The following is a 14887-nucleotide window of genomic DNA, read 5'->3' on the forward strand; positions in this document are numbered from 1 at the left end:
GAAAGATCTGACTGAAGCGGCACCCAATAACCAGGGTCATGAATAACATGACCCAGGTTATTCAACAAAGACTATAACCACTCTTCAATGTCCGCTGATAAACCACAAACTAAGGACTCTTTTTTTATTATTATTTTATTAATAAATACCTTAACAGCACCAATGATACTCGTACATAAGTCTGCAGCTGTTTGGTGACTGCAAATATACATATCGCTATTTTCCTGTACAATTGTTCATTTCATCCTTCCGAGTTTCCTTGCAAAGTAAGCTCTTCCATACTTAATACCTTACATACAATTTATCAGATCAATGTCAAATAAGAGGAAACTGTTCATTTTAATTCATTACTCTTTCTTGCTTTTAAGGTGACTCAGCAAGCATGCAGGAGTGCTATGATTTAAATCAGATTGCTGTGGTTCCTTTTAGAAGGTCTCATTGCATGTATGTATACGCATACACATTCAATTTTAAAAAAACAAGACTTTTGGCCACCCTAAAATTTCCACGTGTCTGATAGTATTATTAACATTTTGACAACAAAAACTGGAAAAAAGTGTATTCCTATACATCAGTGTTCTGTACACTACTAAGTATTTGTACAATATAATCCACCAAATATTGGCTTTTACGTACAATTCCAAAATACGGTGATTCATTTGCATTACCTAACCTTCAACAATGCTAGTACTAACATGAACATTTCCGGTTAATTTAACATCCACGGAGTACATTTGTTTTACAAGGTGGGTACAGATTTCTCTTGCTGTATAAGCACTTTATTTATTCGTAAATTAAGTGATAAAATGAAGTTTGAACAACATGGTCTGTGGTGTAGTCACATCAGCAACTGCAAGTTCCTGGCCATCCACAAGCCCCAGTTCTGAAACAGAAAGAAAAGTTTACATACAGCAAACCCATGTTTTTTTTTGTTTTGTTTTTTTAAAGTTATGAATGCCATTCACACAAACTATAAATATGATGAAATAAAGCTGCAAACAGCTCACTAGTCAAACTAACGTTCATCTGACTCAGCTGAGAAACTAACAGACTTCCTCAACAAATATAGAAGCCACTACTGAAGTACCTTTAATCTACCTAAATTATCAGCTTGCTTTGTTACAAAGTTTTTCTTCACCAGATGACAACTTTCCATGCTGCACGTTGAAGCAATTTGAAAATTCATTCCAGAACAACCCTAGAAAAGCATACTGCATGGGAAAAGGGTAATGAAGCACATTCTACTGTATAGTGCAAAACAAAGCTACACATGCCATACATACAGAGGGGTGACATTGAAAAAACATCTTTCTATTTAGAAGAGTATGTGCAATCTCCATGTGAAAATTGCACGTTACCTTTTAGTGTTTTAGAAAGATTTGGCCTTGTTCGTTCTTCAATTGAAGCTACTGTCTGCAACAACAAAATAAAGCCAAAACATTTCCTTTCAAACTCTGGCAAGTAAATTTAAACAAAATAAGATTATAAAGCAAAATTAAGCAGGTTCAGATTACCTGTAAATAAAGTGTTTTATTTCTCCCATACATGGTTGCTGTGATTGCAGGAGATTTCATTTGCCTATGTATATAAAACATTTTTTAAAAAAAGACAATTAGATAAAAATGCAAGTAGAAAATACATCTTTGAAACTATAAACTACCTAAAATTATCAAATAAGTCGGAATAGTTGCACACTTACAATGAAGCATTATTTGTCAAGTAATCCAAGATCTCCTGTAGTTTTGCTGATGGAGAAATCTCTATGTTTTGGGTATGTTGGCTGCATGCTGGACAGTTCTCCTACAACAAAGCAGCACAGGAGACCAGGTTATGTCTTTCAAAACAATTGTCATAAGCTTTTTTTTTGAGAAGATTTTCTTCCAAATGTTCTTAAGATTTTGTTTTATGCTGTAAACTGTGTTTACTGTATAACAGGTGAAATCTTCACGATTCACTTTCAAGCAAGTCAAACTACTGTTTTCCTCCACAGGTAGCATAACCATTTAGAACCCAGTGTTGCGTCAGCATGCACCACAGAAGTAGCTGTATGAAGAACATGCCTATATCAGAAGCTACTTTTCCAAATGTTAAGAATTTTTGGCTAAATGGACAAAAATTAAATATGACATTATATATACTATGCAATAGTTTTTGCTAAACTGATTTGTACAATAAAACATTTCACTGTCAGGATGCCAAACAACCCATCTGTTGATTTAGAATTAAACAGTCCTGCTGTCCTACTCGAAGTGGACAAACCACCACCTCAAAACTACTTAAGTTTAAAAAAAATGCTACGTGCTAAAAATAATACTCTGAAAAATAACCAGACTAGTAACATTGTAATTTCTGCTTTTAGAACTTCAGAAACACATACAAACTGCAGTAAATTCAATAAAAATCAAGGAAATAACCCTGTAAGCCTTTAATGACACTAACCTTTCTTTCAGCTTCAAATGTGTATGTGTATAATCCATCCACATCATTGAACACCAAGTAATTGTTAAGAGGAATGTACGCACTATAATGGCAAATACATTTAGTGTTAGTATATGTCCTTATCTTGGAAATCACGCACATTATAAATAAGAAATAAGGTACCTTGTGGCTATTTTAAAAACTTCAGTGGCACAAACAGCTGGAATGACAAAAAAGAACAAAAAAACAATTCCTTTGCTTTCTAGCTCCATCTCAGAACATGCAGAGATTAGTGCACAAAATTGTATCAAAGAAGTCACCAAAAAATAAAAAATAAAAATAAAAAAATAAACACCTACAGGTACCTAGAAGTAGTTCATCATAGATTTGGCACTAATCTAAAATTATGTTAAGCTTATATATCGTGTTTTCAAATTATTTTTTTCCCCACTCTCATATGCTTTTGCTCACTCCCCATCAGACATGAGTTTTACATTCATACAGAGTCACATGCAGTTTCTCCATGGGAAAAAAAAATAAACTGTAAGAATAAATTTAACCCCTTTAAAAATTAATATTATCCTCCTCAAATTCTCTATTCCAAACTCATACCATACAAAAATCCAAAGTCAATAAAGCAGAGGTGAAACGAGTAAGAAATAATATCCTGTTTCCTTCAACATACCTGCAATTACTGCATTTGTAGAAGCTACTGCTGGAATAATTCGTTTAACAACCCCTGTAAAAACAAAACATACATCTTTGTCTTTTCCAAAAAAACATACTGAAACATTACTTTTAGCTAGAATAATTACAGAAGGGTATGAAGGGTATACCCAAAGATATTTTAAGCACTTTCCAGAATTTCTGTAACAATAAGGTATAATGGCACGCTGCTCAAGTATGTTGGCATTTTTGTATTTTAGGAATGGATAAAGCAAGTTGAAGAAAAGAAGGTATCACACAAAGAGAACTACTGAGGCCATTCTAAAAATTTAAATTATTTGTTAAAATTAATTTTAAATTCAGTTCTATTACTAGTTAGTTGGGGAAATAAATAAAGAAACCTGGTTTTGGTATTCCTTGTGCAAGTACAGGCTTGCCAAACTGTATCAGCTCTTTCATCCAAGTCTTCTTACTGAGCACATCCAGTCAAACAGCACACAAGACCAATAGAAAGCAAGCTTTCCTATGCGTACAAGTCTGTACAACTGAAACAGAGGTTTGCTTTTTTTTCAGGATGGCCAAAAAACCAACAAATTCCTAAGAAGTTATAAGTTCTTTTGGCTTCTCAGTTTAGCCTTCCTATGTCCCTTCATACCTGAGAAAACATGCATAAAAACTCCAATCTTTGCCTTCTTTCTGCTGTGTACTTTATACTGAAGCTATCTTGAAATGCTGTAAGCTGTGGAGCTATTCCCATTTATATAATTATATTTCAGAACTGGAGTTCACACTTATCTGTGCCAAAAACCTACTACTTAATAAACCAATATAAGCTGCTGCAAGGAAAAGTATCTGCAATACAATAGGTGGAATCTGAGAAAGATACTCAAGGAGTCAGTTCACCCTTCTAGGACAGAAGGGCACACTGAGGTTTCAAGTGTGACACTTCAGGCCCAGCATTTCAAATCCATTCTCTGTACTAAAAGTCAACAAAGAGATATAAGTAATTACAAATTCTGGAGATTCTGTATGAGATTCTCCACTTTTCTATTTAGTTAAGAAGCTGATTACATGAGCAGCAGCCTTCTGCACTTGCATGTGAACAGAGGCGTACGCAGCAGTAAAGAACAGATGATATAGTTTTAAGCAGCATAAACTGTTGCTGTTGCTAAAAGAGGCAATCACGTTCTTTTGTTCCTACTTTTTGACACAGCAGAAGTGGTCACAGTGTAATGCAAACCATGGAGCTGCTCCAGGTTAAAAATAAAATGGCAAAAAGAATGTTCAGTTTTGTCCCAGATAAGTTCCTCTGATTCATCATGAATACCTAAACATCTGATTCATCATAAAATATTTGTGCTGGCACAGGAAACATGCTGCTTGTTTTTGTTTTAAGACGGTAAGGGAAACGAGAACAATTTTTTCCCATAAGAGCTGCCAGCTTAGTCACAATGAACACAAAGAATGCCAATCCAGGCTAATTGCAACCACCACAAACTCAGCAAAATGCCATACACTTACCTTGGGTGAGTCTGTATGTAACACCTTTAATATTAAATTGTGATGCTCTTTCCAAAGACTTCTGGTAAATCCACTGTATATGTTCAGGGTCATCTCCATCCAAAGCAACACCTTCTACAGCAATTTACAAACAAGTTGCAGTTGTAAGACCTCTTCAGAAATACAACATTACTTTGGCCTAAAAACATTCTCTTTATTTGTGGAAAAATCAGTACCCCGTTTAATTATTAAAACCTGACACTTTGAAACTTTAAATATCAAAATATAGTTTCTAAAAATATCATAAGTTCTAACATTTTATATATTTCACCGTCTCAGAGGAGGCTCAGTTGCAATAGGACAAATGCGTCACATATGATTAGAAGGTTGGATTGTAGTGTGTACGCCTAACTCAAAGCAAATTAGTTACAATGATAAATACTACTTTAGCACCGATGCAATATAATAGTTACCTCCAAAAGGTTGCTCCTTCGGCCACTGCAGTATCCTGACATACTCAATACAATGCTCTGGTAGTCTGGGCATAGATGCAATAGTACACATGGGGAAATTGACCTGAGTGGTCGGGGACAAGGAGAAAAACAGGAAAAAAGATTGAATACATTATGTATAGTGCTGGGAAAAGAAACAAGCAAACCAGAAAGAGGAATATAAACAAAATGGAAACACCAATGGAAATTACCTGTGGTGGATAAAGTTCAAGTGTGCATTCAACACACGCTGTCATACCAGGAATAATCACACGAGCATTTCCTTTGAAACCTTCTGTCCCTCCATCTATTAAAGGTGTGATGGAACTTGTATCCAGTACACCATCTTCATAACGTAAAAATGACATCTAACGAATAAAAGTGTTTGTTCTTACAAGTTGTTGGAAGAAAATCCTAAAGATCTTATACTTAATGGTGCACTATAAAACTGAATAGTTAAAATACTGGCTATTTTAAGGGTCCACAGTTTATAAAGCACTGCTTATTTGTCAGTGTACAAGACTATGTACCATCTTCAACCCCTCCACATACACACAATAAATGCTCTAATTTCCCTATAGTAAACCATAATTACTTTTTAAACAGATTCTCAATGATGAAAGAACTTGGTTCAATCACCAGTATTCTATTACTTCGCAGCAGTGGGGCTCCAAAAGACAACATTTACAAGTTTCAGAAATGCGAGTACTGCTTAGCTAATGAACAAAACATTCACAATGAGATCATCCGGAGAAGCTGTGCAACTTGCATTTTTATGGATTTCGAAACATGACTGACTGCACAGGACACTCAGCAACGTACACCAACTTTTAAATTACCCCTGCAGGGCACTGCACAAACACTGACGAACACTCCTCAAGAAAAAGGCATGTGAGAGAGCATGCACTTGATCCTTTTCACAATAACGATAAAGTAGAAATAGGTACAGAAGACTGTGACTTTCAACAGCTCTTATTTCATTTTAATGCACAAAGCTAATCAATTTTAGTGATATATACTCAAGCAATAACTAGGCTTTAAAAAGATTGAAGGCTTTACCAGCATGCCATTTATCCATCTTCTTGCAATTATCGAGTCCAGCCCACAAACAATAATATGAAACTCTAAGGGGGGAAAAAAAGTGTTATTTGAATATACTAATGCATCCTTCTTAAAACAACCACTTTATTCTGTCCATAACTTTTCCAGAGGAACTGACCATAGTTCAACCATCTGCCCTAGGTCATGTGTAAGTTTGAGTTTTGTCTATTTGTTACATCTTTCACCAGTATACATTTAGTATGTTGTAGAAGGCTAAACTAATCAGCAATGTAGCTAGCAGGAAAAGCAGCAAGCAGCAACAATTGCAGTTGTTTGGCATGCAACCAAATACCACTTACGTCGATAAAAGCTTTCATCCATGTCTTGAATCTTTTTAAAATATCTGAATGTAAGCACAATAAAGGAATATACTTATAATACAGTTGAGTTTACTGTCTTCCATTTGCTAACCTAAAGCCAAAACATTATATAATTTATCACAATAATTTTACATGAGGCTTTCTTTTAAAACTAAGTGATTGGAAGATACAAAATTTCCCACAAGCTCTAGCAACTGGTAAAACAAGTAAGGGACACAATGTCATAATCATACACAGGAGAAAGCTCAGCAGACCGAACTATTCAGGAATAGAAAGGCTCTCACAGAGGATAGAGGCTCTCACAGAGTTCTCTATCAGCAGTGCTGCTCTATGTTTATAAATTAACGTCTTAGCAGTACATGCTCAAAACACTGGTGAATAAACTTGTAATTCTAACATTCCCATGAAAATTAAAATATCTAATTTGAATAACAAGACTCAATGGAAAGATACAAAATAGTTTCTTAAAACTTAGACTTGATTTTCCATGCATATTTTCTCTATGCTAATGCCTCTCTATGAATTCACAACCATCAGCAGAATGTATGTGTTCTTTATTGTATGGAAAAAGAGGACTGCAGCAAAATATTTTAGATACTCTTACCACCTACAGAGTTTTCTAGTTTTCTTGAAGTCTTTGGGGCTCTTACTTCACCATAAAAGGATACGGTACAACAGCACAGTTGGGGATGCGACTGTTCAGGAATTCCGCTGCAACTTCTGCTTTTGGTCGCCCAACATCCTTTGGTCTGGAAAAAAAGCAAAGTAATTTCCAATGCACTACCCTAATAACATTCAATCTTTTGAGAGTCTATGTCTTGCAGATACTGAATTGACTAATTATTACTATAAGATTATTACTATAAGGCAATTTATTAATATGGATAATATTAAGGCATTCCTGTAAAACATCTGATGTGAGAGCCCCAGAGTTATCTAAGTCCAGCAACAAAAAAACAACAATTTTTCAATTTGCTTGGATGAAAAGGGTGCCAGAGAAATTCATATCTCAATCCACATGCAATATACTTTGGTATATTTTGGCACTTCCTCCCTTTGTCATTAACTGTATCTGAATGGTATGGAATGTATGTTAATTTTCTTCATAATGAAACTGACACCACAGTTCTCAAAAAGAGAAGGAAACACACATTATTTAGTTAATTGCAAGTACTATTGCAATGTGGAAGTTCAGAAACCTTTAGTGACATTTTGTTCAAACAAAATAATGACCATATTTACATATATTGTTTAGGTACTTAAAAAACAAAACAAAACCAAAAAGTTAAATCATGAAAAAAATCACTTACCGAAACAGAAACTGTCGGTTAAGATTAGAAACATCTATAGTGTCCATGTCAATAACATGGATCTGTCTGAAACCAGACAGTGCCTGTGAAAACAGAGAGTCAGCTTCACTTAAGAGGAAACAAAATGCTTACAGTGCTCCAAGATTCATTCCAAATGGCAAAGAGGCAACCTTTGAAGGAACAAACATGCTAGTTCTTTGTTCCTTGTGCAGACAGGCATATTGGCTTTCTTTGTGAAAATGCTGGGTTGCTAATGTTGATATATAGACAGATGGAATTAGTAACATTTCAACGGTCAAAGATAATGTTCTACTCAATGTAATATTGTTTTACCCTACCTAATCATAGCATACTTCCATCAACAGTAGGTTCATCTATAAGGGGAATTTGCAACAGTCCCTCAGAAGTGGAGTAAATCAAAAGTGGCTATCAGAAAAAAATGCAGAATCTGAGGAAATAAAGTTAAAATCTTTTTGAAAGATGGGAACTGAGTATGCAGCAGATTTATGAAATCCCTTATCTCACACAAAGCCTTCCTGTCAATGAGCTATCAACAGATTTAGTTTGTTTTGTCCCAATAAACACACTAGCCCGAGGCAGAGGTTCACCAGCATTAAATTTTCAAATAAAGAAAACTGCCTTGGAGTTGTCACAGTCTCTTCAAGTTAAACCTTGCTTATGCAGAACAGTAACAGAGCAGTAACCAGAACAAGATTATTCCCAAGTGCTGGAACTCCCAAACCCCTACATTAATTGATCTGGAATGCCTGATGAGGCTGTTGATTTATCAACCACCTCAAGCTTGGAGATAATCTGTGGAATAGTGAAATACCAGTACACAAACTGTAGTAAAGTGTACTAACATAAAAATGCTGGCATAGATTAGAGAAAAATTGTATTTCATATTAAATTACTATATCAATCCGCACATTTTCCATTGAATCCATAAGGACAGAAATTATTAATGAATAGAAGCATGGAAAGGTATAGTTTTAGTCTAAACTGCTGAACTCAAATAGGATCGTACAGTGATACACTATGACAAATAAGAGAGGTTCTGAGGATAAAAAGCACAATAATAGGAAAATTAAACTCATACATTCATCGGGTAAATGTCTGACACCACACAATCCTGTGGCTGCATTTTAAACAGTTGAAAATTGCTTCTTAGAGCACACAGGGAGAGAATCCATTATAATCTAATGCTGTACCAAGTAAACTAATCTGCAGCGTATTTTCCCTGGTCTTATACTTTTATTTCTCCTTAGCAGTTTCCATACAGGACACTGCATGTTGGTCTGATGCAATAAAGCTTCCATTACATAGACTGGATTCAGCAACAGAGATGCAGCTGTGGAGGCAAGCTCAGGCTTACTGATCTTGAGGAACTGGAAAACCTGAGCGCCAGTACTCAGGCAAGCCCGATGGGTTCCAATGGCATGAAGGTGACCGTAGACAGAGTAAGACTGGCTCTACTAGTCTCACTTTGATAGAACATAATTCCAGCAATTCCAACCTCACTTTGAATTCATCCAAACATGTAAACAGAACTGAAAATAAATTCAGCTTTGACTACTAATACTACACTCTTTACTAGCTCACTAAGTCATTTTAAAATATTACCTCGCATCTAGAAAGATACGTTTTAGTTACTGTATTCCAAACAACACTTCCTTATAGCCTTAAGAGTGTAATTTGTTCTTAATATAGTTAATTTCCCTTGATCTCATGAGAGAAAATTCCCAATGTTAGGCCTAATCTATGACTGCAAATGAACCTTTGTCTACGTTTCATAAGCAGCATCATGCTGTTCCTCACAACAAGCTTTTAGATAGCTAAAAAAAAAAGGCCTACATTAGATTACCACCTTTCAAGCTCACTAACAAAGTATTCGTCTCTGTAGTTACGTACTTTATACCTTGATTAGGACTTAAAAATTTAGTTATATACAATAAAAGTCAAATTAGTAAAATAGAAAAGATAACTTCCTCAAGGAAAAAAGATTTTAAGAAACAAAGGATGAAAACTGAGTAATTACCAGGTTTTTCAGGAGTTCGCATCCTAATCCTCCTGCTCCAATAACTAGTACTTTACATGTGCTTAACAAAAATTCAAGAGCCTGTGGAAAATATAAAACAAAAAAAAAATTAATAGACTAAATAGGAAAAAGTATGATTTGTCCTTTGTTTCATAAGTAATACAACTGTGTTATCAAATGTTTTCAGTGCCTAGTAAGCTTCACATAAAACAAGTTGGATCAATAAAACAGTTTGTGCTTGCAGGAGTAATTACATATCGGACTTTAATCAGTTGCTGTGTTCACGTGATTCCTACATCCCAATTTACAGAAAAGCCAGCCCATTTTGATGTCCATATTCTCTTTGTATTAATATAGCCATGAAAAGCAAGGTTCGCCTTTACTATTATTATTCAGTTTAAGCACAAGGTTCAGTTAAAGGTTTTTACTCCAAAAAGTTTGCATATATATAATAAAAATAAATGTAAACAGACAGAAAACATCGCTGGCCAAGAATCGAGGATTTTAACTAGATAATTGGTGTCTGTGAACTGTTCTACCAGACCCTAAACTCAAACTAGTAACTAATGGAACATTACTTTAATATTACATTCACCTACAAGTTCTTTCCCAATATTATCTTTCCCAATTCTGCACATATTCATACTAAGCTTAATTCCCTCTTTAAATACAATAAATTATTTACTGTATCTAATTACTTAAAAACTGAGAGGCAAATGCTGTTATTTTTCATATGGAACTCCAAGACAGTGTAATTCTTATGTTGTGCTATATATTGTATATATTTCTACGTATGACAGCAAGCTTGTATTTGACCACGTACAATCTGGAAATAAAAACCTACAAAAAGAATACGATACATTCTTTCAGAATCATATTGTTCATTTGATTCAAATACACACTCTTCATGCAATCTTAGTATTCGTACACCACTGGTGGTCAATTAACGAAGCTTCTTACATTAGTTGCCAACACAAACTACAGATTTTTATTGAAAGTAAGTGTTTCTCACTTGAGTGCCTGGCTCGAAACCAGGATGTGTGAATGGTCCAGATCGCTCGAGGAACTTCTTTACATGGTTCCAGCGACCTTCCCAGTCTCCAGTGTCCCCACACCCACCATCAACAGCCATTCTGCACAGAACATAGTAAATTCAGCTGCAAAACTGTAGAGAGAAAGCCACACCTCTAAATGCACTTTTTAATTTGTATACGGTTAAAGTACCTAAAATACTGACCATTCATGCAAATGTATCCGCATATTCATGTCCATCACATATGCATGGCATTTATGCGCATGGACACTTGCATGAGTGGGTTTTATTTGTGGAACTAGAAGACAATAATATGAACGTGTAGAGGAAAAAAAAACAGGCAGGCATTTCAATAAATCCCCCTGATTTAGCTGTTACTAGTAAAAGTTGACCTGAAGTGAAAAAAAAGGGTGTACGCTTTGTACCTTTATTTTCCCCATAGTTAAAGAGGACACAAAAAAAGAGATTGTCCCTTTAGGTTTTGAGTGTGTTGTTTTTAGATTAGAGTCAACACCTGTATTCTTTTATTTTTGAAACTTTTTAAGAAACTTCACAAATCATATTTAGAATTATCAGTATGTTACTGCAGTGAGGCACCAAATAAGTAACAGTAACACAGCGCAACATTATCTCCTCTGAGTCTTCATAGTATTTATTTAAACAACTGTTAAAAAGTATTAATCTTGAATGATCTTCACCCTCAATCAGTACCATAGAATTTGTAACACCCCAATTTTCCAGCCACCTCCCGAGCTTGTTAATAGTGGCAATCTAACTTGAAAAAAAAGTAAGTTTGCAGTTATTTTCTTCTTAATTATAGAGACAGAATTTTACATGAAACACTCCAGTACCTTTTTTCCCCTTTGCAGGTCACTTTTAATAGCACATAACTATAAAATTACACTGTTAAAAAGACTTACTGGAATAGTTCAAAATCAGCTCACTTAAGTAATTTTCTAATGTTAGATCACCTCCTACACAAAAGAAACCTCTCCATAGCACAGCACACTTCCCTTTTTTAAGCACAAGCTCCACTCGTGAAGCGTTCATGAATATGAATATGTTCTGTGTTAATACAAAACTAAGCTTGTTATAAAGAGCTTTGAAAATCATAACTAGGAAAGGTCGTGTCATCATTGATAAGAAGCTTTATTTGCTTCCTCCTATGAAGAAATATGAAGAACGCTTGTATCAATAACGGTTGTTGAGTAATGCTTAGAATTTAGTACTTCCTTGTATCTCATCTCAAAATAAAATGAAAATGTAGTGACATCATCTAGACAGTGAAACCCTTGGTCCTCACAGAATTCCGAAGACGGACAAAACAGTACGTCTGTAGCGACTTTACCTTGCAGGTCTACATTTTGCAAAAGAATCCCAGTAACAGGGAAAAACTTCACTGAAGTGCAAGAATAAACACAACATAATCTGCCTATATTTTGGTTGCTGACTGAACTCATTCAGGTTTAACTGTTGGTTTTACGTAAGTTAACTTACTGAATTAACAGTTAAACAAGTACTAAAAAAAATGAGTTTATAGAGGACCTTTTGACCTCTGATATTCTACCTCCTCCCATTTTCACAACTCACATCAAAAATGGTCTTAGGAAGCTGTGAATAAATGTAACAGTTCTGCACTGAACCCTGGACTCATCTATTTTACACCAGCTTTCAGGACGTGTATTAAAACAATCACTTCTGCAAATAATATGGCATCGGTGTGGCTTATATTGGTTTTAGTTTGCTCCAGAAACAAGTGCAGAAGCTATGCGTGGTGACATTAAGGACATTTTTTAATCATTCCATATAACCCATACAAACAGGCACTAAGCAGCTGTGCCACTTTTCTGTTCAGACATGTATTTTCCTTCCTAGTGTTACAGTGATCTGATTGGGTTTCACTTTTGTGAATACACTAGTCTGATTTTTACAGGGTTGGACATCGTGGAGATCTGAAAAACATCACTGACACAACCCAAAATTTTATGTTTAACTTCAGAGTCTGATTGTTTTTAAGGGTTTGTTTATGTGTTGTTACAGCACAACCAACTATTTGCATTGTTAGATTTTAACCCAATCCTTATCTGTTTCACCGCATAATTTTAAATCTTGTTTTAAGCCATCAGAGCACCACAGTCCTAAGGTTGCTTTAGGCCCAGCCTTTTTCCTGCCGCCTTCACACACCCCATGCTTTTGGGGGGCTTGGCATGCACCCCCCCAGCCCAACATGCCCAGGGCTGGCCGTGACCCTGGCACCACCACACGCATGCAGGGCCTGCGAGGCCGCCGCTGGGGTCAGCTCTGGGATCTTTGGGAAGAGGGCCACGAGGAGACGGAAGGGAACGGTTAAGGGATGGAAGCAGGTGAGGTTAAAGATTTCTGCACGTCAGCTTTCTAAGGCTGTTAAGAAGGACGCGTCGAATTTAGGCTTTTAAGAAGCAGAAGCACGGGTTCCGCAGCCTCAATTTTTAATTTGCGGCCAAAATCGAGCCTGCTGCTTCTAGCCTAGCGGCCCTCCCCGGCCAGCAGCGCAGCTCCCCGGCTCCTGTCCCCAAGCTCCCCAGCACACCAGCCTTCCCCCATGCCAAGCTGCGGGCCCCCAGCCCCCCGGTGCGGGTGAGCCCCTCGGTCCCCTCCCGGGACGTTCCTCTCCCCAGGCCTCGCCGTTCAAGCGCCCTGTCGCTTTCCCCTTCCCCTACAGCCTGTCCTGAGTCCCCCTGGCAGCGCCCCTCGCCCTCCCCTGCCGGCCGCCCCTCAGCAAGCGCTGCCTGCCCCTGCCCTGCCCCGGGCCGGGCGCCCGCAGCCCCGCACTAACCCATCGGCCAGCAGCTCCTCTAGCCTCCTTCTTTTCTTCTCCCTAAAAGAGAGAGAATAAAAGAAGGGTCAGTATCGCGCTACACGCACCGGGGAGGAGGGAGAGGGGACCCCAGGGCCCGCCCGTCCCCGGGAAGCGCGGGGAAGGGCCGGCCGAGCGCGCACATACAGGGCACTTACGGTTCCTCACCATCCGCCATATTTCCCTCTCCTTCCCACACTGCCCCGCGCCCCGCCGGGCCGCGGTCATGGCGCCGCCTCTACGGGCGCCGCTCCGCCAGAGCGGGGCGCGGGGCGATGGAGCAGGGGGACGGGGACAGCGCCCCCCGCACCAGCACCGCCGCCAGGGCCCGTGCCCCTCACACGCCCTGAAACGTTTGGCCAGGGCACCGCAGGGCTCCCCCTGCACAGCCCCTGCCGCTCCCCGCCGGGTGTCCTGAAGGAGCGTGCGGGGTGGTCGTGCTGCGGGACCAAAAACCAACGTGGTGATGGAGTTAGCCTCGGTTGTGTCTCTGCCAGGCGGCTCCCCCTGTTATGGTTTCAAGGGGTTTTGTCCTCTTCCCAGTGCTGTCTGGGCAGGGAACAGCCCGGCCACGTTCTCCAGCTGTCCTCAGGGCACACTGTGCAGCCATCATCGCTCCCCAGAGCCCCCACAAGAAATGGCTCCCTAGCTCAGAGGTGGGCAGCAACGGAGCAGGGCCCAGAAGGATGCCAGTTCTGGCCTCGGGCTCCTGAATTAAATTCTGAGAATCCAAACGCTGTGTAGATGGAGATGTGAGAGGCTGCCACAGACCTCAGGTGTTACGGTCACACCTGGTTCATTGCTGGTCTCCATCCAGAGCAGGACTTCACTGCCCAGCACGGTGACAACGCGCACACAGCGTCCTGGGGGCCACCAGCACAGGTGTGCTCAAGCCACAGACAACGAAGTGCAGACAGACTGAAAAATGTTTCTAGTTAAACTATTGCAGTTGGAATCACCACAGCTGCTGACACCAGCCTCCTTGGTGGGGGGATTCAGGACACAACCACACCGCTGCCCCGCGAGCTGGGGCAGCCACATCAGCATCCCCTCTGTTGTGCAGGATGCGAGCTGGCCGTGCGCGTTTCACCCACATTTCATCTCATAAACAAAGAACCCAGAATCCAACGCATAACCGGGGCGGACCTTCGAGGAGCTGCAGCAGACGGGATTC

General features: G+C 38.7%; 1 protein-coding gene across 4 annotated transcripts; it reads right to left on the reverse strand.

The window, feature by feature from the left end:
• Nucleotides 1-117: 117 nt before the first annotated feature.
• On the reverse strand, nt 118-14020 carry UBA3 (ubiquitin like modifier activating enzyme 3). 4 transcript variants are annotated; one of them, XM_035337729.1, is made up of 18 exons: nt 13872-14020; nt 13693-13734; nt 10857-10977; nt 9845-9925; nt 7807-7889; nt 7165-7245; nt 6476-6519; nt 6135-6199; nt 5288-5443; nt 5058-5160; nt 4606-4719; nt 3104-3157; nt 2602-2638; nt 2440-2521; nt 1700-1800; nt 1515-1578; nt 1359-1413; nt 118-883 (listed from the first exon to the last, which is right to left on the reverse strand). In XM_035337729.1, exons 1-18 carry the CDS (start codon nt 13889-13891, stop codon nt 795-797), a joined length of 1392 nt encoding a protein of 463 aa, XP_035193620.1. In that variant the 5' UTR covers nt 13892-14020; the 3' UTR covers nt 118-794. The 4 variants fall into 4 exon arrangements, with proteins under 4 accessions (XP_035193620.1, XP_035193622.1, XP_035193623.1 ...); XM_035337731.1 differs by having other exon boundaries at nt 13861-13987; XM_035337732.1 differs by having other exon boundaries at nt 13882-13900.
• Between the last annotated feature and the right edge of the window lie 867 nt (nt 14021-14887).

This window comes from Oxyura jamaicensis, chromosome 12 (genome assembly GCF_011077185.1).
Source record: "Oxyura jamaicensis isolate SHBP4307 breed ruddy duck chromosome 12, BPBGC_Ojam_1.0, whole genome shotgun sequence".
Classification (NCBI taxonomy): Eukaryota; Metazoa; Chordata; class Aves; order Anseriformes; family Anatidae; genus Oxyura; species Oxyura jamaicensis.